This window comes from Anas platyrhynchos, chromosome Z (assembly GCF_047663525.1).
Source record: "Anas platyrhynchos isolate ZD024472 breed Pekin duck chromosome Z, IASCAAS_PekinDuck_T2T, whole genome shotgun sequence".
In the NCBI taxonomy this organism is placed as follows: Eukaryota; Metazoa; Chordata; class Aves; order Anseriformes; family Anatidae; genus Anas; species Anas platyrhynchos.
Window position 1 is genome coordinate 68,486,534 of NC_092621.1, and position 25,184 is coordinate 68,511,717.

A 25,184-nucleotide genomic window follows, 5' to 3' on the forward strand; every position below is an offset into this window, starting at 1 on the left:
ACGTGGTCCACCAAAATAGATCATCATACAGATATGACTTCATTTCCAGGTTTTGCACATTAATAATGGGGGAGCCTGTGTTTTCTTTTAGCAGGCATAAATCTCTTGTGCTTTATAGGCCTGATCTAGAGGATGTTGCCTGAGACTTTAATTCTGCAAGAAAATGGTAGTAAACAGATAAATAACAAAAGCATATACAATGTCCCTCATCCTGACAGTGATTAAAACGTACCAGCATCCTCCGCATGGATATTGTGTAAGTGCGGACAACATACTCACAGCCTCTCCCCTGAAGCTGAACACTCATCTGCTTTGGTAACTGGACTTAGTAGTTTTGTTTTGTAACACAGCTTTGTGTTACCTGCTAGAAACTTGGCAGAGTGTGTCATTTTCAGTCTACAGCTGTGAAGATACACTGTCCAGCTTGTTCTGAAACCTTTCATACAAGCTGCATCTAGGGAAGCTACACAAAGGTAGAGATACCTCTATATTAACATTAATATTAGTATTCCTCTATAAATAACTGCAGGCTGCTGTTTCATTGCTCCTTCTTGTTTGTTTTTCTAAGTTAAATAACCCCTGGTCTTGCTAAAGGTGTCCCTCAGCTGTGTGCTGTGCCAGATGGCCTTAGTCATTCCCATGGATCAGGCTTGGCCTGGGGAGAGGCACCAGGATCGCCTCTGGCAGCAGCACCAGCTGACTCTCTAACAAGGCTCATCCTGCTGTTGCCAGTGAGAGGAAAGTCATGTTAAAGCATGGGCACGAGGGAGGGAGTGAGGGAAGGGGGAGCCCTATAGGCTCTGCAACTTTTCTGCCTGTGTGCCACAGATTTCTTCCCAAATGGGGGTGTTAAACCTTAAAGCAATTTTCCTTCTCAGTGTTTCCCCAGGGCCCATGCACATAGTCACCAGGAGAGCTCTGTCTCACCATATGGCTGTGCAGATAGGACCAACTAAAGGACACAGGGTGTGTCAGATCCCATTGCCCTGGTGGGAAATGGGTCTGCGAAGCAGCAGGATGCTGACAAGGTCAGGTTGCTCCACTGAGCACCCACAGCTCACCCAGGAGAGGCAGTGCCCTCAGCATTTCAGTTCAGATGATCGAGTAGGGTGGCTTTTGACAGGGGAGAAGACCTCGAAGCTATCTGTATGGTGAGATCCATCCCCTGCAGGAAGCACTGGTGCCACTCCATGGAAATCAATGGGTTTGGCCTGGACAAAGAAGATACACATGAGAAGCAGGGTTGATGATCTGAGCAGTTTGACTGAGTTAATGTTAACTTATTCATCATAGTAATGGTACTCATGTTAGCCTCATTTAGCATGTCATTGAGGATGCATGGAAGTTCCTTTCCAATCAGCATTAATTTCAACAATTTTTTTTTTACAGAAACGTAACCTAGCTGATTTAATCAAAGCCATAGGTAAAAAAATCACATTCCACTGCCCTCCTCTCTCCTCTCCCTCCAGTAGAGACACCTTTTCAAACTACACAGGAGTGTAATTTCAAACACAACCTTGTTAAGTCCTGCCCCATTGCAGCTTTGACAACAGAGAATATTTTGCATCTGGAAGATTCTCAGGTGAAAAGTTGCAGGCAGAAACACAAGAAAAGCATGGGCTTTTCAGAGCTGTTTACGCACAGAAAGACAGATGATTTTGCATAACAGGAGTTGGTACCACAGCAGTGATGCACCGATATTGGGAAAAACATAGTGGCTCAGCCAGTGGTTTGAGTCATTTTTGGGATGTGACTCCAGATCATTCCTCCAACACAAAACCAGCCAGGGTAAGATTGCTCTCCTGGGGCTGGACATGAATTCCTGCTCTCCACAGCTTGCTTTTAGATCTTGTTTAGAGCAATGTAGAGGACCCAAAGTGGGGTCTTGTCTGCTTCACATTGCAGCAGGATCAAGCAAGCTTAACCCATTCTTGCCAGCTGTTTGTCCAACCTCTCCCTTGTGAAAGCAGTTTACTCTGCGAAGAAGCAAAAACCACCCAAGGGAGCAGCACCAGGCTTTTCAGAGTGTCTAAAGAAAATAATAAGCTAAGACAGTAAGTTGTACTGGCTTAGTTAAGACCAGTTTTCTATTTATCCAATTAAAGTTAATTTCCCAGAAGTATGGCACCTGCTCGAACCAACAAGTGTTAGAGGCACACACTGTGTGTGTAATATTCATACATTTCCTGCAGTGTGCCTGCTAATGAGTCTCTGAGTGGTCTTTTTACTACTTTTTTTGCTTTTTAAGAAAGGAGGTACTTCTCTTTTTGGAATAAGCACTAAGACCATCATCACATGCCTTGTGCAGGAAAACGATGATGTGTTAGACTTCTTTGTATGAATAGAAACAGGTAAATAGTCATCTGTCCCCTGCCTTTGTAATTTAAACAGTGTAAGTCAGTAGGGAAAGGCTATAATTGGAGTCAGAGTAAGTGAGGTGAAAATTGCTAGGTGGCAGTACCATCTGCATCTTGTTTTAATTAGCCAAGTTTATTATCAGAATATAAAACTTTCTGCTATTCAAGTCCTTGGCTTATTTCAACCATCAGTCCAAAGCGATTGCCACATGTCTAGGTAAGCACAATTACTGATCAGCAAAGGAGAATTATCCTCCCCACTGATCTAGCTAACAGTTACCGTGTCTGGGAGTAGGGACAAAAATATGACTAACCAAGATCATTGTCACATCTGCTTAGTGTTTCATGACAAACTCTATTAAGGCTAACAGCACCACTGTTAATTCAATTAGATCAGTGTTTTCCTTTGCTGGCCATGATGCATTTGGAAGGCCAGCAACTGTAGGCAGAATGTGGCTGGCAGTCCGCTGCAAGGAATAATAGCATCATAAATAATATATTAAGACGAAGACAAATCTAGCAGGCTGCAGTCAGAGCACATCAGCCATAGAGCTGAACCCTGCAATATCACAAGGGGGGAGGAAAAGAGCAGCTCTGACAGGAAATTATAACAACTATAAATGACAAGGACCCAAACTCGCTAGGTCAGCTCTTTAAGCAGAGTGCTGGGGGAGCACAGGGCAGCGGGCCTGCAGCAGTGCAGGCACTGCCTGCCCCCATGTGCACCCTCCTTAGGATGAAGGAGAAGACCCCATATACTGGGCGTGAGGGAGAGCAATGGGCATGGACAGGGCTCAGCAGGTTCCTGGCCTGGTCTCTATGTGGGGCATGTGTGGTTTGGGCCACAAGTCCGCTGCTGCTGCTGCCTTCTGGATTTTGGCGATTGGATGGCAACACATTGGCACACAGGCACAGATACATGGTGGCGAAAACCAAGTGAGACTTGTGCTCACAGAAACCCTGTTTCAGCATCTTCTGTGGTCAAAGGGGAAAAAATGAAGCACAACATGCTAGAGTAAAGGCATTGGCAACAGCTTCCTAAAACAACTTCTAATTTGTTTTTAATGCTGACTTGCTGTGTAGAGAAAGACACCCTACATTATGTGTATGTATGGGGAGAACTAAGATTTTATTTCTCTGACTTAGAAAGGATGACATAATCTTATCAGTTCTCAACAAACTGAAGTATTCAGTCTGCTGATAAAGGTATTGCCTCTGTTGGTGCAGCAAACTGCAGATTGAGCCTTTTTTAATGCTGCTTAAATTGCCTGTGAAGCAGCCTTTTATGAGATATGGTGGTTCAAACAATTTTGCAAAGAGCAGGAGACAAAGAGTTCGTTTTACACTAAACTGGTTTCCTAGGAAACACTGCAAAATGTAACATGATATCTCTTTGTGGAAGTTCAAGGACTTGTGTGTGTGCATGTGTTTCTCCTGACCCTCTTTTTTTTTATTATTTTTTTGGTGCGGTGTTTGGTTTCGCTGGCCAATTTTACCTTTTGATGGTATCGACAAGAACAGCACAGGTCTGTACTACAGCAACCCGCAATCTGAAGGGCATTTTTCTCTTTGATAAACAAATGTCTTCTCTAAACAGAAAAGAAAAATCTTGATCCAAACCAAGACTCTTCACCCGCAGCCCTATTGTTTAAGAAAAAGGAAAAGCAATGACTGGGAGTCCTTGAAGAAAAATTTCAGGCTTCACACAGTCTTCACACCTGGCCCAGCATGTTTTCTCGTCAGTGTGGAGCCTGCAATGCTAATCAGAGACCTGGACAGGTGTGTTGCAGAAAGGCCAGGGTATTAAAGCTCAGGAAGCTGCCCTTCTGAGAGGAGCACTTTGTCCTTGCCTGTGTGCAAGCAATGTGTCCCCAGAATGGTGCAGTTTCTAGCTGGGAAAAGCCAACTCTCTATCTAAGCAAGAGAGAGCCACGTCTGAAATTACCTGCCCACATGCCTTTTCCACGTGGCTTCTTTTAATCTCACCACTAGCACAATCTTAGAGTTGACAACAGTGGCGCAATATAAAACCCTTTCCTCAGTCCTGACACAACCTTATTCTCCGAGCCAGGTGCACTGACATCCCCTACCCTGCCAGCTGCACCCAACATGTCCTAGATGACGTTTTTTTTTTTCAGTTTTGTCCAGCCCCAGAATCACTGGAAAGTGGCAGGGCAGCCAGAAGCCATTCTCATGTTACCAGGATGGAGTCTGAGGAGTGCAGGCCACACGCCCACACGCACTGCACCGCTGCCCTGCCCTCATTGCCAGGCCTTCCCTTCTCATTCATCCTGGGAGTAGAGTCAAACTGGAGCACACACAGTGACTGTCCAGGGCTGGTCCTGGGAAAGGTCCCCGTAACGTTTCTGTGCTGTAGTTGTTGGCAGCCAGGGTTAAAATTCACAGAAGGACATCCTCAGGTGTCAGCTCAGCTCCTAATGGGCCAGCAGAGCCCCAGAAGCTGGTAGGCCAAGGGCTGGCATTTGCCACTGGTGCAGAAATGTGAACTTTGGGGAACTAAATTCATCAGGGTGGCTGGGAGTAAAGGACAGAGCACCCTGGAAGAGCTGGCACTCCTGCCAGCAGTGTAACTGAGCACTGATCCAGGGGAATGCTTAGCTTGGTTTCATTCAGTGAGCTCCTGGACTTAAAACTGGACCCAAACAACTGCTTTTCTAGACAAAGTCCTTCCTGAAGAAAGTATGCTTACCACACGAAAACCATGCTAAGTTGCTTTGAAACCATCTCAGAGCAGATGGCCCCGGATCCTCCATAAAAACAGCCCTCATTGAAGGACTGGAACCTCGAGAACCTACCTGGGAGAGCTGCATGGGGTTACAGCAGTGCCATGCCAGTGAAGGTGAGCTGACAGCTCAGGGCTCGTTTCTGTCACCTTTGCTCACAGGTCTGTAGCCCTACGTGGTCACCCTCTGTGGCACTCACTCTGTCCTCACCAGCCTGTTGGAAGCACCAAGGATAGAGGAATGGGATCTGGTTCTGCAGCCTGCGACAGGATACAGCCTGTGTACTGGCTCTGCTGTACTAACAGGGCTGAAATGCATTTAGATGAAATTTCATCTCTAAGATTGACAGGTAATCAAGCCCATGGAGCTGCACTATTGTTATATAAACACTGTCTTAGTAGAAGTGCATCTCACTTCTCCGCTGTCCTAAAACTGCCTACACTGGGTGCCCTGTTACTGAAGATTTGAATAATTCACAGCAGCTCCCCTTTATTGTTAGGCTGTACATTTAAATAACCCCTAACTGCATGCATTTAGTGATTAAAAACCCTATACAGCCAACCACATCTCCAATGTGAGTTATTCGTACTACAACATTAGTCAATGCAGTGAAACCTGACTTTCAGGCAGGGGCTCTCCAAGGTGGAGGCAAGCCATGAGTTAGCCTGCAATGCCGGGGCTCTGGCTCTGTCTCCCAATGTAATAGCTCACTACATAGTTTACTGAGACTGTCCAGAAGCCATCTCACCCATAATCAAAATGATAGAGGATTTTCTCAATAGTCAGAATGTGAAATGCATTAGGCTGACTGGCAGAAGACTGAATAGTCTCCAGAGTGTTTGCTTTTAAATGAACGTGCCATTTTGCATAACAAATACAACTCTAGGATCTTTGTTCGTCATAATTTTTCAATAAAAGTAAGAAAAACAAGTCTACCCAGAGATCAGAGTACTAGCTACAATGCTGGACTTCACTCATAGAGTTGGCCTAAAAGAAATAAAGTAAGTCTTTCAATTCTGTGACTACATTGTATTGAAATTAAAGCAGGAGGTATAAGAGAAAGGATAAGACCTAAGTGCTCTTTCGCCATTCCTTTAACAACAGAGGTGAAAGGATATTGGCACCGCTCACCCTGTCAGTATTCTTTGTGCAATGTCTTCACCCTTCATGTACCACAGTACTGCAGCTGTGACTGACAGGACGTGGCACATCTGTGGGACCTTTACCTGTGTCCCCCACTGGGACAGGAAAGCCACCACCCCTGGGGCCAGCACTGCAGAAGGTGGGTACTTATCAGTGCCACAGGGCAGGGATGGCTCTGGGTGGTACGACTAGCCCTCGTGCTTGTGATCTTCAGTGGTGGTGGCAATGACACAGGAGAATGGGATGGATGACCCATTTTATGGGCAGGTAAAGTGACGGCTGAAGCCACCTTGCCCCCATCTACCTGCAGGTCAGCAGTAGAGACAAGGGGCAGCCACAGGAGTCTTGTTCCCAGGTCACTGTCATCTGCCAGAAGATACTTCCTCTTCCCAATTGCCTTGTTTAGTGGACAGCTTTCAGGAAAGGTGCAGCCCCAGATCTGGCAACCTTAGGTGGCTGAAACACAGGGGGCATGGAGTGGGGGGAAAGTTATTAAAAGAAAAAGTCCTTGTGTGAAGGACTTCCATATAGGGCAGGCTCACAGGTATGGCCATTTCAAGCAAAAGGAACAAAAGATGTTATTTTCTACAGGGCAGAAGAAGAATGAAAGGGGAAGACATGGACTGAGAGCAGGTTAGGGTCAGCATGATACTGTGGGGGGACAGGTCTTGCACACCCCATCAGTGTGGTGCATTCACACCATGGCTCCCAAGCTGGGCACCAGCCAAGACACCAGCAACAGGGAAAAAAAGGGAAAAAAAAAAAAAAAAAGAAGAAAAAAAAAAGTGCAAACGAAAGGCTATACTCAGCTTGAGATTTTACTACAAAGTAAATGCATATATTCAGTTCTTGGTACAGCAAGTAGTTCTCAGCAGTGGTCCTTTATGAAGTTCATTGCTCAGGAGCTGATGATCGCAAGTCCTTTCTCCCTTCTCTCTCTGACCCTTCAAAAACTAGGTTTTCTAGTAGTGGGGAATCTGGTGCAAGCAGACCTTTGACCCCTTTTTAGCTCCACATGGCTTTGCCAGGAAAGCCAGGGTTGCTCAAGGTGGCGGGGACAAGGTTGGGGCTCCCTCCCCAGCTTCATCAGTGCCCCAGCGTTTCAGAGATGGTCAGTGGTGCCACCACTCCCTGCAATGTGAAGGTCACTGGCAGCAAGCACTAGTCAGAAAGGAAGCTGTGCTGCTGGGGACCAGGGAGCAGGCTTTTCCACGAGGAGGGTAGGAGTAGATGGGGCTAAAAAACTGCTATCTTCCCACAAAAGAAACAACCTTATCAGGCTGGAATTTAAGTCATTTAAGAGAGACAGGGTGGTTTGCTCATGCTGCTAATTAGAGGTTGCCTCACATAAAGAGGGAAAAAAAAAAAAAAAAAAAAAAAAAGCATAACATTTACAGCAATAAAAATGATGAGTGATTTGTTCCCAAATTGTGCCAAAGAGAAAAACCCACAGAGCCAGAGAAGTTTTTTCCCCTTTTCCTGAGGGGTTTGAGGACTGCAGGCAGCCAGCTGCCTCCTGCCTGGGGGGGCTGGAACTGGCCAGGAGCAATTAGATACTAGATTATAATTGGGCTTCGGTGAGCTATCTCTCTAATCAGACATCAGCTGCACTGCTGCTGTCAAAGTGGGCCTTCCCACAGCCTTTCTACCTGTTTTTCTGCAGAAGGATTTATATGGGTTTGTTCTCAGTTCTGGTGGCCCTTGGGACCTAAGGGCTGCCGCTTCTGCCAGGGCTTGGAGAGGGAAGGGAAGGTCCTGTGGGTGCCCCACGTCAGCCACCGGCGGGATGCAGGTGTGGCAGCCTCCTATAGTCTGCCCGCCTGGCTGCCTCACCACCGGGGCCAAGGAGGCAGCTGCCAAGGAGGCCAGAAGGTCTCCAGTCCCAGTCACATCCGTCTTCCTCCTTCCTCTCGTCTCAGGATGTTTTTGGTCCCTGCTGGATCCTGACCGAGCCAGAGAGGAAGCCAGACCCGCCAGGCAGAGGCATGGGCTTGCACAGGTTCCTGAGACATGTTTTGGCATCATAACTCTTCAGTACACTTTTATGCATGTTACAGAACCCAGATGTATTCACGACACAGCTGAGACTGGCAGGCACCTGCAAAAAACCATCCCATCCAGCCCCCAGCACCGCCAGCTGCAGCAGGCTGCCCAACACCGTGTCCAGATGGGTTTCGAGTATCTCCATGGCTGGAGATGCCACAGTGTCCGTGGGTGACCTGTTCCTGCATTAGATCTCCTCCACTGCAAGATAAACAAACAATTAAATAATCTTATGTTTAAAAAGAACTTCATGTATTCCACTGTGTGCTCAGTGCTTCCTGTCCTGTCATTGCATACCACTGAGGAGAGCCTAGCTCATTCCCATCAGGTATCTGTATCTTTATATGCGTTTTTAATACTCTGTGTTTAATAGAAAAATGAAATAGGTCTTCTGTAACTGAAGTGAGTACTGAGCACATTAAGGAAGGGAGGCAAATTACCAGGCTAAGGAAAAAGGGAATGCAAAGCTACATGGTAAAACACATAGTTAGCCTGTCTGTCTGCATATGAGAGCATCAAGATTTGTTGTCAGATGCTAACAAATTTCCTTGGATTGTATATTTACATATCTCCTGAACTGTGTGTTTCAGTCAGAATCAAAAGGATTTTCACTGGGCTATCACCATCCTAATCCATCACCACATTTCAAAAGCTTGTGCTATTGTAAAGCACCCCTGAAACTTCAAGACAAGGCATGCTTGAGATTTTCAGGTGCAACGGGGAGAAACTGCCTCTCTGCAGCTGCCCAAACCACTTTTCATTGTTCCACCAAACCAAGGTCCTTGTGTTCTTGGTGGACAATACCTGGACATGCTGCAAAAAAAAACAGCAAGCAGCTTCTTGCAGTGTGGAAAATGTTTGAGAGCCTAAAGCACAAGCACACATTCACCCACATCCTGTCATGTCCATTAAAGCAGGTAATTCTGCTGCAATTAAGAACAGTGCATTTCCCAAGAAGGTCTAAGAAGGCACACTTAATCCATCTGTTTAGAATAGTTTATCAGAATAACATCTCAGATGCCACTATGTGGTAAGCACTGGCAAATAACACTGTTTTAATGCTAAGTACTTTGTGTACCATTCTTACTTGAAGACCTTTGTGCATTAAGATATTTTCCTTCTGAATAGTTCCATTTAATTTCTGCATTTTCAATTACTTTGATGCACAATAGAAAAACACTCACAAGCCAGGTGCATTTTTTTTATTATTATTATTATCCTGCGCTTAAGCCAAAAGAGCTTCCAAATTGTACTGAAGACATATGAATTTTTTGGAACTTTTCTGAATCTGCTTCCATGTCAGGGCAATAGCCACATTGCAACATGATGTCCTGCTGTTGGACTTACAGCTGCAGTAGGACATCTCTATAGGATAAGGCAGCTCCCAGTAAATGAGCCCTGTCACTCTGGGTAGCCTTCCTCCCTCTGATTTCCTTTGTGCCTTATTAAAGCATAAACTCCTGTCAGTAAGTTGAAAAATGTTTTGCAAGGCTTCAATTAAAAACTCAAAACTTGCCCATATGTACTTCAGATGACGGAAGGAAACAATGCTGTCTTTAAAAGAAACTGAAACTCCAGGGCAGACTGAGGATGCAGTGGCTCTCATGTTCATGGCCATCCATCACCTGTTTTGCATTTGTGGGAGGAAGACTTCACAGACATCATCTTACTTATTAGTAACATATAGAATAAAATATCCACAGGCGAGCCTAATCACAGAGAGAGAGGCCCCACAGTGCTGCTTTACATAGAGGTAAAGCCCTTTCTGCTGGCAGGCTACCAAGAGGGAGGGCAAATGTCCATCACGTGTAGGAGGCTTTACAAGCACTATGAGTAATAAATGACAGTCAGACAGGTATTTTCGGTTAAGTATGAAATAATGCTTCTGCCTAAAGCTACGAATTTCCTCAAAAACTTTACCCAAAGGAGATGGAAACAAAGATTTCTGCATCTACATCCCATTTTGTTTCAGTCTCCTTTTTTTCTGTTTTCAGTTATAGACAAAACAATTCATCTTGATAGGAATGCATTTTCCTCATGTTTATGGATATGCAAAATGGCTTTATTAGACCAAAATGTTATTATGCTTGTATCATTTATTGATATGTCTGAAGTTTTTTAAGAACCATGGATAAAAGGTGCTATACAGGTGCCAAATACACAAAAAATTATTAACTTTTTCTTCAAAATCTTCTTTCTTGGTCTTCATTTCATCTGCAAATACGAATTTCAGAGTAAGATACACAGAATGCCTTTCTGTAACTCTTTCCTTCTCACTACCATGGCTGTGCTGTGTGGGATGAGCAGACCCAGAGTGGAACATGTGCTGTCTTCTGCAAGGCTGCAGTGAGAGCACTCCCTAAGGCAATCTGAAGATACCTGGTACCTGAGAAACTGTGCAGGCCTCCCCATTCCCCCACATTAAATATATATGTATATAAAAGAAAAACACATGAACTGAATTAGTTGACTATTTGATCTTGCTTCTTTCGGTTCATCCCCCAAGGGATGCAGAAGGAAGGGATGGTGAGGGCAGTGTGGCTAAAAGTAGGCAGCAGCCATGTACAGCCCTGCCTCACTGCTGTGAGCAGCCGTGCCTGGGTAAAACAAATTATGCAGCTGCTGCTGGGCATTTAAAATGTATGTGAACAAGCTGTCAGTCCACAATCTAAAACTTATTCAGTTATTCAAACTAATTCAATTCCATCACCCAGCCCTGACACCCCCGGCGCCTCCCGCAGACCATTTTAATGGGGAGCGATGTGTAAGTGCAAACACCTGGGAGGCGGGCAGCAGGGGAATTTTTCTGATACAACAGTCATCGCTGTGGCTGTTAACAGCGCTGGCATTTATGTGATCCTAATTACACTGTGAACGTGAGACAAGCCAGGAAGGCTCACACCCCTCCTCCTGCCCCCTCTGGCGCAGTCTGTGGCTGTCCCCCGGCTGTCCCCATGCATCCTGCACTGACAGTGCATTGTGAGCCTTGGGTGTAGAGCCCTGGTAGAGTTTACATCGGCATCGTTCAAGCCTTCAGCCAGGTTGAGATGCTGATGGGTAGCTTGAAAGAAAATGATCATTTGCAAGAAAACATTAGCAGCAGTGAACTCTCCCCTCTGTGAGTCCATCTTCATTTAACCACAGCTCAGATTGCTGTGACTATGAGCAGATCTGGTAGAGCCACTCGCCATATCTACATTCATGTATCTTTGTACAAGCAGTAAGAGAATAAAAGGAGGTTTTGCCTTGAGACTGTTTCTGATTTATACTGGTCTCCATCTGCAGACATTGTCCTTCAGGATTTTGAAAAAACAGCAAAGCCCAGACAGGGATGTTTTGGTACCAAAACAATCCCTTGTTATCTGTACATGAAGGCAAACCACAAATGGGCTCACTGTTAGGTCCCAGAGCATGAATGGGGTTGGATCTAACAGGTTTTGTGCAGGACTGGGCCTTGGTCTGATGTTATTTGGTTCGTTTTTAATCGATACTCCAAAGTAGGTGAGAAATCTTTGATGGCAGTGCTCTAACGATTACCCAGCACCAGCTGAAAAGCAGGACAGACTGAGTCCTGAATTGAATGCCACATTTCAACCATCCGAGGGCATGCAGGACCCTACCGCTGGGGCAGGATAATACAGGCAGGATGCATGTATAGCTCATCCCTGCCAAGCCCACCAGTGGCAGGATGTTCCGGGGGCTGCCGGACAGCTTAATAGCTTGTGATTTACAGGGGCCAGGCTAGGACTGCTTGGCGCTCATGTCTGGCCTCAAGCCCTGTGGGGCCATGGCTCTGGTGAGTCGCTATTGCTTCTATGAAAACTGTTTCAGGTCAGAAATCCAAGAAGGTGAAAGGCAGAACAGAGATTAAGGGACATAGCTCAGGTTTTACATCCCGTTAATGGCCAAGCCGAGGGGAGAGCCTGCTTCCCAGCCTGGCACCCAGGCTCTGACCTTGCTCTCGCAGCAGCTGCTCTGAAACAGAAAACCAGCTTTTAATGAAGTTTATGTAATCAAGTGGATCTCTTAAATACAGCAGTAGTTTTTAGCAATTTCTAAAGCAATTCATCATTTGCTAGTCAAGGTTGCCATTAAGAAGGTTATTGTTGATTACTTTATTATTATTTTTTTAAACTGAAACCATTGAATTTGCAGCTTCTTCATTCACGATTGCCTACAGCACCATCTCACTGAAAACAGCCTTAGACAGGGGGTTCCTCTGGAGGCAGGGAGCTGCAAATCCCATCCCTTCTGGGGCTGCAGCCCTCCTCTTGTCCCCAGAGTGGGATGGCTGCACCCCTCTGACACACCAAGCACCTGCAGGACAGACAAGCAATGCACATGTCAGGGGGACAAAGACCACTTAGGAGAAAAAAAAAAAAGTTTAAAAACAGTAGGATAGAGCACTCTTGACGTTATTTTGTGTCATGTATGAGTACAAACTGTGATCACGGCTGAAAGATTACTGTAGGTCCCTCAAGAGGAGATTTGCTGATGATAAATTACTTTATTTAGGAATTTTTTCTGTGTCTCAGATGAACCAATTATCAGAATAGACAAAAAGTGTTATTGTTTTCATACCAACAGTGTTTTCACTTATGATTAACTTCTAGCAGACATGCAAAAAATATAATAAACACAACTGTAGGAACCTGTACGTTGGGTTTGTTCATTTTACCTCTCAGAAGAAAAACCTGTGTGCACCTAAAATATTTTCAGATTCATTTGCCAGAGGCACTGAAAAGAGCAAGACCCACTGCAAATGTTGATGTAATTACAATTTTCTGATATAAAAGGGCTTTGCTTATGTCTTCTTAAGTGATTGTGTTGCATGTAGTAAGAAGCAGAAGCATCATTAATTCTTTATATTATTACTACTTAACATGCATATTTCAGTAGGGCATGAAGGACATTATGATGCCGACATAGGCGCTTTGGCAATGCAAAGCTGGCAACCAGTTCATGACTCACAGCATAGGGATGTGGAGGAGCACCTGACAAGAGGCGACAGGGCTGGCTGCTTTCTTCTTTCCCATCCTTTGCATATTGGGAGCAAATACCCGTGGCCTGCATGTCCCAGGGACATGTCAGGGAGAGCACAGCTCTTTTCCCCCAGCCAGCCTGCATGGAAAGCCTCAAATTCAGATTTAGAGCTTGACAGAGTGCTGTGCACCAGAGCAAGGCAAACCAAGCAGGGTAGGATCAGCCCTGAAATAACAATCTCTCTTTTTCATTATGCACACAGGTGAGAAGTTAAATCTCAGATTTGGTTTTCAGGCCGCTTTGGGAAGGGAGGGAAAATGCAGGTTGTGGTTACAGATGTCACTGAATAGCTGGTAACAGCAGAGTTTCACTTAAAATAGCAGTAGGTCACGCTCACACGATGCTTTTCTAAGAGGGCAAGGTCTGGTGCTAGCTGTAAATGGGGAGAGCAGCATGTGGGAAGCAGCTCAATTGACAGGCAAGGACCCAAGAGGTCACGTAATAGGGTTCAATCTCTGTTTAACCATGCAAAGCCAAGCTGGGGAAGTGCCTGTTAAAGCTCCAGCTAGGTGAGGCACCACTTTCTGCTTCAAGTGCTGCCCGGGCTGCACCCCTCCAAAAACCAGCCCTGCTTCTATCACACAACCCCCTCCATCACATAACACCAAGCACCAGGACCCCAGGAAGGGAGGGTGTGGGGGGTGAGGCACCTGCCACCCCCGGAGGGATTGCTGAAGGGGAGCAGTACCCTGGGGGCTCCAGCCTGGGAGGGCAGGATGTCTAAGCTGGCTTCAGGGGAAATTTCCAGCGCAGCCAGGCATGAATACAGACAGCTTTTAGCCTAAAACAGCACGCACATGGGCAAACCAAGCAACAAGAGCAGTTCAAAGACATCTCGTTTACTTAGAAGCAAGAACCACATTCATTCAGAGAAGACATGACAGGGAAAACCTAGGGGACACAGAGCTTTGAAAGGGGACTTTTCAAGCAATATTTAACCTAGTCCTGAAATACTTCAGCCTCTATTCACATAAAAGTTGAACAGAAGGAAGAAAAAAATACTAATGCCTTTCAAAACTTTCATGAAATAGCCCTGCTCTTATTCTGTTTGTTACACTTCACAACTATCCTGAATTAGCTCTTTGTTAAACCAACTGAGCCCTGCCTGTTAGACCAGAATTATGGGTCACATAGGAATTATCCGACCCTTTCTTTTACAAAACAGACAACAGAAAAGTGACTATTTTGCCAAATGCTGTTTTGTTTATCGATCTTAGTTTTGTTTTCAACATTTTATTTATTTTTCATAAAAATATTAGTACAAAAGAAGAAAGGGAGAGGAGAGGAGAGGAGAGGAGAGGAGAGGAGAGGAGAGGAGAGGAGAGGAGAGGAGAGGAGAGGAGAGGAGAGGAGAGGAGAGGAGAGGAGAGGAGAGGAGAGGAGAGGAGAGGAGAGGAGAGGAGAGGAGAGGAGAGGAGAGGAGAGGAGAGGAGAGGAGAGGAGAGGAGAGGAGAGGAGAGGAGAGGAGAGGAGAGGAGAGGAGAGGAGAGGAGAGGAGAGGAGAGGAGAGGAGAGGAGAGGAGAGGAGAGGAGAGGAGAGGAGAGGAGAGGAGAGGAGAGGAGAGGAGAGGAGAATGCTAATTTTAAAATTGTAGAAATTCATTCTTCAGTCCTCTGCATTTCAGTATATGTTTCAGAGCCTGTGTGCATGTTTTATGCATGCACCTACACACTCCCAGTGTCAGCTTGAGTGCTCCTCCGTTTTGCCAGCTTGAGCTGCTTTGTTCACATTGCTCACTATGTTGTAACAGACCACAGCAAAGAGACCAGAGTGAGCAATGCTCTTCTGGGAACCACTCGCAGTGATGAGACTGCACCTGAGGGAAAGGACAGGCTGAGTAGAAGGAGGCATTCTGCTCTATGTTGCACCTCTTCTTCAGTGAATCTCTTCAGTGAATATCCTTGCTTTGCTCTGAAATCTCTTAAGCTGCTTCTGGTCCATTGCAACCCCAGGACAGAGGGTGCTGTGTGACACTTGCTCACAGCCCAGGACACCAGGTGGTTTTGGTCCTCTGTAGCCTAAAGGAGCAACTCTAGTAACTGGTAAAATCTTTCTGGAGCACAAGTTCCTTTATGAAGATTAAAGAACACGTTTACATGCCCCATTGACTCCCCATCTCTTTTCAAATCTCCTCTGAAAACATATATTTTCTCCTTCACCTGTATCTCTTAATTTCTCACTCCCTCAGATATTATTTATTGTTCTGCTTTACAGCTGCATTATTTACCTGTACAGAAATCTGTAATTGTATATCGCACAGATGATTATACATAAAATAAAATATTATTATGGATGTTACCCTAGGGCATTATATTAAAGATGAGCACATGCAATACACCTCCAAATGTACTGCAAAGACAACTCTCTTGTGGTGTTCATGCTTGTGAGAAGCCAGGTCCTGGATCACACATGGACTTGGTGAGCATCTTGGGGGTGCAAGAAGGGACAGCTGGGCTCAGACTGCATGGCTAACTCTGGCCTTAGTGTGTCCTCTCTGCTAGTAAAAGGACCATCTTGTTTTCTACCAGCAAGATACTTTCAAGACTAAATTCTACATCCTTCCTGATACTGAACTAATTACAGCCAAACATCAACAGGGTGCAATACAGTTCAAGAGCAGCTGAATTACGCCATCAGCAGACAGCAGACAAAACATTAATAGGGAAAAAAAAAAAAAAAAGTATTTTTTTAATTAAAGAAAAAGGTGGAGTGGCTAATTATCCAGATGCTCTGCTTTCCTTAGGGTTATACTTCACAAATATTTGGTTCCCATAGTAATTTGCAAGCTATGTATGTGACACTTCTATAAATATTAATTACATACTATGAGCCATGTCTTTACACCTCAGCCTGCAGAAGCCAAGTTACAACACGCTCTCTGATACCCAGCAATGACCTCCAACAGGTTCATGTCAGAAAATTAAATGGTTTCTTCCTTCATGTTGCCTGATCACTTCATGGTTCTTCTAACAGACTGACCCTTACCCCTAAAGCAGGAATGTCCTGCCTATCCTACATTGCCTCTGAAGCACGAATGTCCTGGCCTATTGTACAGCTCGGGAGAAGCTGAAAGGACCAGCAGTGCTGGAGGGGCTGCAGGCAGAGCATCGGGTTTTCCTACTGCTGATGAAACCTGCTGAGCTTGCAGAGACACAGAGGATGGAGCAGGATCTAACCCATGCGTGCATTAGGTAATGCAGCTGGCAGCACTTGGCATACCTCTGCTGGCTGCAACAGCACTGTCAGCCTATACCCACCACAGCTCTTGGACCTATGTCTAAAAAGTATATATTTCATCTACCTTTGATAGTCCTTGTAACAAAATACTGCAAAGTGCATTGCTGGAACCGAATCTGCCTCAGCAGGACACCAGAGTGGAAAGCCTAAGATTTCCTTCTGTCTCTCTGATATCTACACTCACTCACAAACGTGGTAACGTACACCAGTAGATGCTTTTTGCATACCTAAGCATTTCTCTGAAGGACAGGAATATTTTGCAATTCATTTCTATTACTACTATTCATTATGCTATTCAATTACATTAAGTGCCCTAATTACTTATTTACAAGGGGTTTGTAACTCTGCACTTTCTACCCGACATATGTACTGCACCCGGAGGTGACAAATATTTTGCGTGCTGGCCTCTGGCTGGTGGCTGCACTAAAAGCCCCATCTTTCCCAGCAGGCAGCCTTGGAGGGCAGGCATGACTTTTGGCTGGTGGAAACCACAGGCTGTGTGTGCCAGGGGTGCTGGTGCTTTCCCACAGCAGACTTGCCATGGTCTGTATGTTGCTTCTGGTGTAGGCAGGGATGCCAGGCCCACACTACCACACCCCATGAGGCCGATTTTCAGCAGCAGAGGCAGGAGCAATGGCAGGAGGCTCAGGCTTTCTGTGGGGCCTACAAAGGACCATGGGCTGAGAGGAAGCTGGGCATGGGGGATCCACTGCTGGAGAGGCTAGCCTGGGGCACCACAGACCTCCCTGCCCTTGTATGCTGCCCCACAGACACAACGTGTTCCCCTCAAGGCCTTGTGGCCATCATGTCCTTCCTGCCTGTCCCAGAACATGCTGTGCACATGGACCCTCCACAAGCTGTTTTGCCTTTCAAGGCTCTCCTATCTCCAGCTGGGCTTTTCTTCCATGGCTGAAGAAGCACAGTTTGTACGGCTTGTCTCATGTCATCTTGTCTATTGTACTACTCCCATGGCCAATGACCATCCTGGCTCTAATCAAGTCAGCTGCCCTGTTTTTGAGGTGCAGTGTCTAGAAATGGACCCCATAGATCACAGACTTTCTTGCTGGGTAAAGCAGAAGGTGGTCACCTTGTGCCTTGTCTCTTCACAGTCCTGTGCACGTACTGTGGGCAGGTGGGCTGCTTCTTGCCTTGTGTCTGCATATAGCTGCTTATTTCTGTTCAAAGTCATATGAAGCAAGATATTCCCCTGCCCTTGCTTGTGCAGCTGGTGTATTCCTCACGTGTTACACCTCACATTTATCCCTATTGAGTTGCACCCTGTTTTTTTCAGTCCATATCTCTAATTTGTCAATGCTATGTGGAATGCTAATCCAGGCTTCCAACCTTCTTGTACTAACACTGATAAGCACGATCGCTACCCTCATAGTCAGGTAATTAGTGACTTACTGAATAGTCCCGGTGTTTGGAGCTGCTGAACTGGTGGCTTGGCAGATACGAGGCTGCTGTCTCTCCCTGTCCCCCAGTCCACTCAGGAGCAAGGCTGAGCACGTATTCCCGGTAGGCACACAGCACCCATCCCTGGAGGTCTTTAAAAGACGTTTAGATGTAGAGCTTAGGGATGCGGTTTAGTGGAGGACTTGTTAGTGTTAGGTCAGAGGTTGGACTCTATGATCTTAAGGTCTCTTCCAACCTAGAAATTCTGTGATTCTGTGAAATGGGAAGCGTGTGGATGGCCTGGTCCTGGTTCTTCTCTCCTTTCAGTGAGTGCCTGTGGCCAGGCAGTCTCTGCAGCAGCTACTCCTGGATCCCCAGTGTCCCTGGTTGCCCTACAAGCCCTGAGCACAGCCCCAGGCCAGCTCCTTTCTGCTGCAGCTGGCCCAGACCTACAGCCTCCCTGATACCCATCTGCCTTCACCTCACGTGCTGACTTGTCAGGCTCCATGCCCACCAGCAGGTTGCACCCTACCTGGTGGTCCCCACACAGCCCTGTGACCATGGCCAGCACCCCACAGCCACCTCTCACACTGTGCATGCAAATACCCACAAGAAGTGCACTGACCAGCCCTGTTACCCCACCTTGAACAATGCCTGCTTCCCAGCTCCCAACATGACCACTGGACCCTCCCATGGGCCTGTGCACATCCCTGGGGAGAGCCAAATAAAAGGGCAGACATTCCTGTAGTGAGGGTGTGCTGTAGGTTTCCTGCAGCCTGTCAGAGACGCAGGAATGACACAAGCTGAGATGTCTGCTAGGCTTGGCTGCTCTGGGGCTGCCAGACAAGGAAACTCACAGTTTCTGACTTGATGAAAGGGCTCATAGGCAACTGATGCCATGATGGGGCATGGATGTGCACACAGACATAGCTGGAGTGGGCGGAGGAATCTTCTTTCTTGAGTCCTGCTAACATGTACGGTATCAACCAAAAGCCACACACAGAGCAGCTGGATGCTGGCTACTGTGTCCCAGTATGGACCTGGCAGTCCATTGGTGGAGAACACTTTGTTGTCCAATTACTCTCCAATTGCCCTTAAATCAAGCTGCATTGGTACAGAAACATTTAATCACAACATTCAAACCAGATGGGACAATTAATTTTTTGGAAGACATGTTCAAGAAATGAAGGGAAAATTTGCTTAGTATACAGCCAGTAAAATACGAAATGTCCCTCTGCTTGTTCCCCTTTCCTGGCCTTCCTCTACTGCTGGCTTGATAGCTCCTGGCCATGGTAGAGCATGGGAGCTCCTGTGGTTAATATCTTCCAAAGGGGTTTAATTTTTCCTTTGATATGCCTGTGCTCCTTTCTTCCTCCCCCAAAGCATATCTCTCAGATTGCCCTGCCACTTGCTAACCAAAACAAATGTGGTTCAGCTCCTCAGAGGGCAAACCTTGCTTTGTGAGACCAAGCGCTTTCTCCTGGGCTTTGCCAGTTCATCAGCTATTCCTGGAGGCAAAGAAGGCCTCTCCCTCCACTTGCACCACAAATTTGAAAACAATCCATACACCGGCAAGTGCAGTCAGAGCACCATCATCTGCATGGGATGGATGCAGAAGGCACAATGCTGGCTTTCAGCCCTCCACAGCTGTGATCAGCGTGAGCGGTTCAGCTCATGGCAGCTCACTTGTGCTACACCAAGGCAGAAGCGTGAATGAGTGGCTGTGCCTCCACAGCATCACTGGACAGGAGGCTCAGAGAGCCTAAACCCCCCTTTTTCCAAGCTGGAGCTGGGGGTGAAGCTCGGGGGGCAGAGCAGAAATGCCAAGGAAAGGAGCTGCAGGCAGCAGGGGGCCCATCCTCACGCACACAGCAAGAGTGCTGGCTGCAGCTCTCACATCTCTGTAAATATTGCTCTCCACAGAAAGTCAGCTTACTTCCACGAGCACAGGCTGCTTTCATGTTATTACCCAGCATGGGGTACGTGAGCTGAGCGTACGGATCCTGTTGTGGCAGTTGTGTAAAGTTCCCTAAAACAATAACGTGTGGGAGGGGGAGAGAGAGTTTGGAAAATACAGGCACAAAGTGTGACACCTACACATAGCAGAAATATTAAGGCATTCTAGAAATGCTAATGCTAATTTTAACATAAATTTGCTGAAACTGCTATTATTTCATTATGTGGTTTTGTGCTGTGAAGAGGATTTGATTGGTGAGAGAATTACTTTGAGATGCATTTAAACCCTGTATAGAGCGAAGCCCTGGTAAATTAAGACCTATCCGAAGGGTAATATATTTAAATGAGAAGACACCTTCCCCACTACATGTCTATGCATGCCACAGTACATGTCACCAGCTAGCAAAATCCTTTAATATCCTGTACTTATTTTATTTGCTGAAAATAAATCCATGCAAATGAACATAATGGCATACACCTAAAAGTAACACATAACCAGCTTAGTTATAAAAATCAACAAAATTTTAATTCCTACATGATGCTGCAGAAAATGATAATTTGAGAAACGTCTGATATACCAGATTACAATGTACTTAAAAGGTCTTTGCTTCAATATTCACTGGGGAGGTGTGGAAAACTCAGAGCAAACTGACAACGTTTGATTTATTTTCCAGGAATCTCTGGAGCTCTGTCAACTTATCACAATTAAGTCCAAATGCAAAAAGAGCTTAATATTGTGTGTGTGAGGAAAGAATTGGATGCTGTCTCAGACTGCCTTCTGACAGGAGGGAGCGGGAGAGGGAGAGAGACTACTTCATACAGCCGTTTGAGACATTTCAGTTTTATTCCTCTGTTGTGACAGTGTAGCACAGAAAAAGCATCCTGGGGTGGTGGGTTGGCTTGTTTTATACCACCAGCAAAGTGAAAAAGAAATTACAAATATTTTTGCCTTCTTGTCGTCAACAGTGACAGCTTAAGGCAAATAGGAGCAACTCCTCCAAAAGCTCTGCGCACCGCTACTCCATCATGCCGGCAGGCTCACGTACGAACAGACTCAGAGCTCGCTCAGGCTGCACAACACACCCGTACGTTCTTGAATAATTTAGATAAGATATATAGACACACCGGGCTTCTCACTGTAATTATTCAATGCTGATGTTAGCCCTTCCAGAAATCTCAGAAATGCTGGCAAAGTAGACTGGGGGCTCAAGTGAAGTAGAAACCTAAATAAAGGAATTGGCCCAAAGAAGTTGCTCATACTTGCATTAAACAAATTGTCTGCATCCTTTGCGGGCAGAGAACATCCTGGATTGGTAAAATACAGCAGTCAATAGATATAGCTTGCCTGACTGGCACTCAGAGAGTGGATCACTGCAGACCTTTACAGTATAGCAGAGGTCATAAAGAAATAGAAAAGAAAAAGAAATACATCTCCGGAGTATTCTACATAAGCAAGCATTTTATTTTATTTTATTTTATTTTTACAGAGCAGGCAGGTAGCTCAGACTTTCCTGTTCCAATTTTGCATCAGCACAGCTGATGCACTGTGAGCACAGCAGGGAGGGGTGCTGGGTTTGTCGGTGTGCTGGGATTTATCCCAGGACAACCAGGGCAGCGAGGAAGCTCAGGCCACTGCTCCCACCTCTCTCAAGCCCACAGTACCCTGCTATTACAGGCTGTGCCACTTGTACTGTGCCGCTGCTGTGGGAAGGATTGCTATTGATCGTCTCCATCCTCACACGCAGAAATCCATATTATTATTTTGTTGGGTATCTCCAGGGAGGGAAGTGGCACCAGGAGCAGATGGTAAGGGGGTAGCAGCTTTCTGAAAATCAAAGGTGGCAGTTTTGCATGACTGAAATGCTTAGAGAGATTTCTAGCCGGCACCTCTCCCACAAATGCAAATTATCCCCATCGCTGGGCTTGCGTCTCCATGGGCAGAGCGCATCCAGGGAGCGGGGGGAAGGGGCGGCAGCATCAGCCCTGCACGTATGGGGGCGAACAAAGCCAGCAAGCAACCTTGGGCTGTGCTCTGCATTGGCAGGATCTGAGGAAGGGCCTCTGTTAGCCCAAATTGCTTGGATTTCCTCCCTCATGGAAAAGATCTGGACAGTGATCGCTCACCCATGGGTGCCATCAGGTTGCTCATGATGCCCAGTGTGTGCTTGGCATTGATTCTGCCACAGGTGCAGCAGCACCAGCACCCAAATCGTGTCCTTCCTGCCCCAGGGCACTGGCGAACACAGACAGATGGACAGACAGATAGACCCCTCCTGTGCCCAGCTCCCCCAAAGGGATGCTCCAAAATGCCTCTCTGCCAATGCAGACCCTAATCCCCTGCCAGACCCTGCCCCCAAAGTGGTTGGAGGGCAGCACAGCGCTGTCTCCAATGATGTTTTCCTCAGGGATAGCACGTGTCTGCTTCCAAAAACCTGCTTCGGACAGCACGTCCCTTAGCACCAGGACTGTGTTCACCTTGCCTTTGCTGTATGCCTGTTCATGCACCCTTCAGCGCTGCAAAATGTGGAGCTGTGGTTGTACCACCGATGTCTCTCAAGATGATGTATTAGGCTAACTACCTGAATATGTATTGCTTTAAGGAACAGCTAAACAGACACTTCTCACCCCAGCATGCATTCAGGGGAGATGTGGATCTTAACATCAATGCAGATTAAACTTGGAGTGCCATGGAGAACATCCCACAATTGGTGCAACTCAACTGGTTTCAATAGAAATTATCTGTGGCCCAGAAAGAAGTCTGGCTGAGACAAGAGTGGGCAGACAAAGAGGGAGGGGAACAAACACCAGAGACTAAACTGGGAAGAAAAGCTGAGAGAGTACAGATGTGTTTCAAGGGCGCCGAGTCCACCCCAGCAGCAGCTCTTGCCTTTTCCCACAATGAACTGTTATCTGGAAAAGAAAACAAAGCAGGCAGAAGTGCGCAGCTCCTCCTCGGTGCCAGCGCTGGTTATCAGCAGTGAGGCCCGACGTCCCACGGAGTGCTTGTACGTCGGCTGCCAGCTTTGCCCGGTACAGAGATAGGCACATTGTGCACTTATCTCGCCCAGGACTACCAGTGTTTTGGGGGCTTTATAGTATCAGTTACGACTGTGAAAATAAAACAAAGGGCCTGGGACAAAAAAAAAAAAAAAAAAAAAAAAAAAAATTAACTCCTTATGAGCCAGAGGACCACTTTGCATTTCTGTATGGGTTCCTAGTGCAGACGAAAAATTACACAATTGTGCACAGGGATCTGTTTATGTAACACAACCAAAGCCTGAGCTTGGTGTGTTATGAGGATCTCAAGGCACAGTGATTCCCAAAGGAGAAAAGCATCTGCTGTTGTTATTTAAACACACCATTACAGCTTTTATTCGCGTATGAGACAATGGGTAAGAGAGCTGCTGAGTTCCCACAGTATGGAGAGAGATTTTCAGGTTTTCTTTTTTATTGTATTTGAACATGGCGCAGGGCTGGGGCAGCAAGATGGGGGCTGTGGTGACACAGAGGATGCAGATGAGATGGAGAGAGGGACAGTGCTTCTCCTGGGCAGGGGACATGGCCCACCTTGGGTAAGGCAGCGAGACAGAGGTGTTAAACACAACACGTGCTGGAAAAACTCAGGACTTCAGGAAGAGATCCTTTGCCTTCCTGCCCTGCTGGGAGACCAGAATGGGGGAATTCATGAAAGGTACCACAGGCAGACAAAGACACTCCATCACTATCATTTCCAAATGTAAAATGGAGTTTACACGGCTTCAGAGGCAGTGTTTGCATACAATTTAGCAATGGAGAAAAGAAAATGCTAAAATGCATTCTTCCAACAAGCAGACCCCAGGCTATTGACAGCTGCTGGAAAATTAGAACATCCACAAAGGCCTTTTCTTCAAAGGTTATTAATTTGAATTAAATACATCCTAATAAAAAGATATATATTAAAATATAGTGGAGAACATGACACATTGTGGACGTCTGCACATGTTGTGATCTCACCGGCCTGCTCAGTATATGTACCAAATTCAAAGGAAATTTATGAAAACAGCCTCTTTGTAGAAATATTCCTTCATCTCCATATTATTTCCTAGGGAAAAAAAAAAAAAAAAAAAAAGAATGCAATTGAAAAAGTAAAGCTTGAAGAAACATGAGTTATTAAGGCAGTTGTCTTTATTGTTTAGAATTGCTTTTGATTAAAGTATTTTGATAGTACTACTTGCAGAACTGTTTTGATAATACCAGTTTGTGCTAGAGGAATGACAAATCCCTGATGATGTCTCCCTGAGTAGCATCTGGACACAGGAAAATGAAGGTATAACAAAAAGCGAGGAGAAAAAGTGATTTTCCTATTGATCTGAAGTTACTGATCTGGCACAAGGGGCTGCAGCTTTGCAGGTGCCTGAAGTCATACATGGCACGTGACATGGCAGCTCTACCTTTGTAAGAATCTGGATACTTAATCAATCCAGAAAACGTTATCCACTAGCTATAGGAACCAAATGTAAAATTTCCATGGAACATTCCATGTTAAGCATAAAAACCAGCTACAAAACAAAAAATGAAAATGCCTAGAAGAGGGAACTGAAAAGGAAGTGAAGTGGACGAAGGGCGCCAGTGCAATGGTGGCATGAGAGACACATTTTATCTTACCTCTTAATATAGCTTCTTGTTAGAGAAGGGTTTTTGGGCAACAGGGCAGGGCACACTCCCTGAAGATGCTGGTCCAACCCACAGCTCAGCAGCAGGCTGCAGTGGGGCCCGCAGCACACCAGGTCCCTGCAAGCCCTCCAGTCATCGCGCAGGGAGTGAACACTTTCAGCTCTCCCCAGGAAAACCTGGTGCAGCAATCTCTTTGGCTACCATACCTGTGAGCTGCCTGTTCTGCTGGCCTAATGAAAGGTTTACATCCCTTTGACAGACCTACCCTGCTCTGAGGAAGGAAAACACTGCTCACAAAGGCTGGCTTGCTACAACCATCACCCGTGGCGCAGTCTGCAATGGACTCAGGCAAGTGGAGCCTAACCACTTCTCAACAGGGCAAGCATGCTATTTTACTCTTTTTTTTTTTTTTCCCTCAGATTTCCCAAGGAAGGACATTTACACCAGGCGATGCTGCCTGCAGGGAAGGGAGCATCAGCGGCTGCCCAGCAGAGCCAGCGCCAGCATAGCTCCCGTGGGATTGCTTGCCGCCTGTTCGCAGTTTGATCCCACTTAGCACAAGCAAATATCAAAATATTTTGTTTCTAAACAGAAGACTGAAGACTATTATGC

At 46.1% G+C, this 25,184-nt stretch overlaps 2 protein-coding genes across 3 annotated transcripts in view; one reads left to right on the forward strand and one right to left on the reverse strand.

The window, feature by feature from the left end:
• Positions 1 to 24,950, forward strand: part of SEMA6A (semaphorin 6A) — a 142,935-nt gene extending 117,985 nt beyond the window's left edge. The window contains exon 20 of the mRNA XM_072031600.1: positions 24,832 to 24,950. Within this exon, the coding sequence (XP_071887701.1) occupies positions 24,832 to 24,935 (104 nt within the window). The 3' untranslated portion in view covers positions 24,936 to 24,950. The remainder of the gene's footprint in view (positions 1 to 24,831) is intronic.
• COMMD10 (COMM domain containing 10) overlaps positions 12,447 to 25,184 on the reverse strand; it is a 152,134-nt gene continuing 139,396 nt past the window's right edge. Inside the window, exon 7 of one of the 2 annotated variants that reach the window (XM_027446584.3) lies at positions 12,447 to 12,604. In XM_027446584.3, the coding sequence (XP_027302385.1) occupies positions 12,462 to 12,604 (143 nt within the window). In that variant the 3' untranslated portion in view covers positions 12,447 to 12,461. The remainder of the gene's footprint in view (positions 12,605 to 25,184) is intronic. The other variant, XM_072031601.1, reaches the window with a different exon arrangement.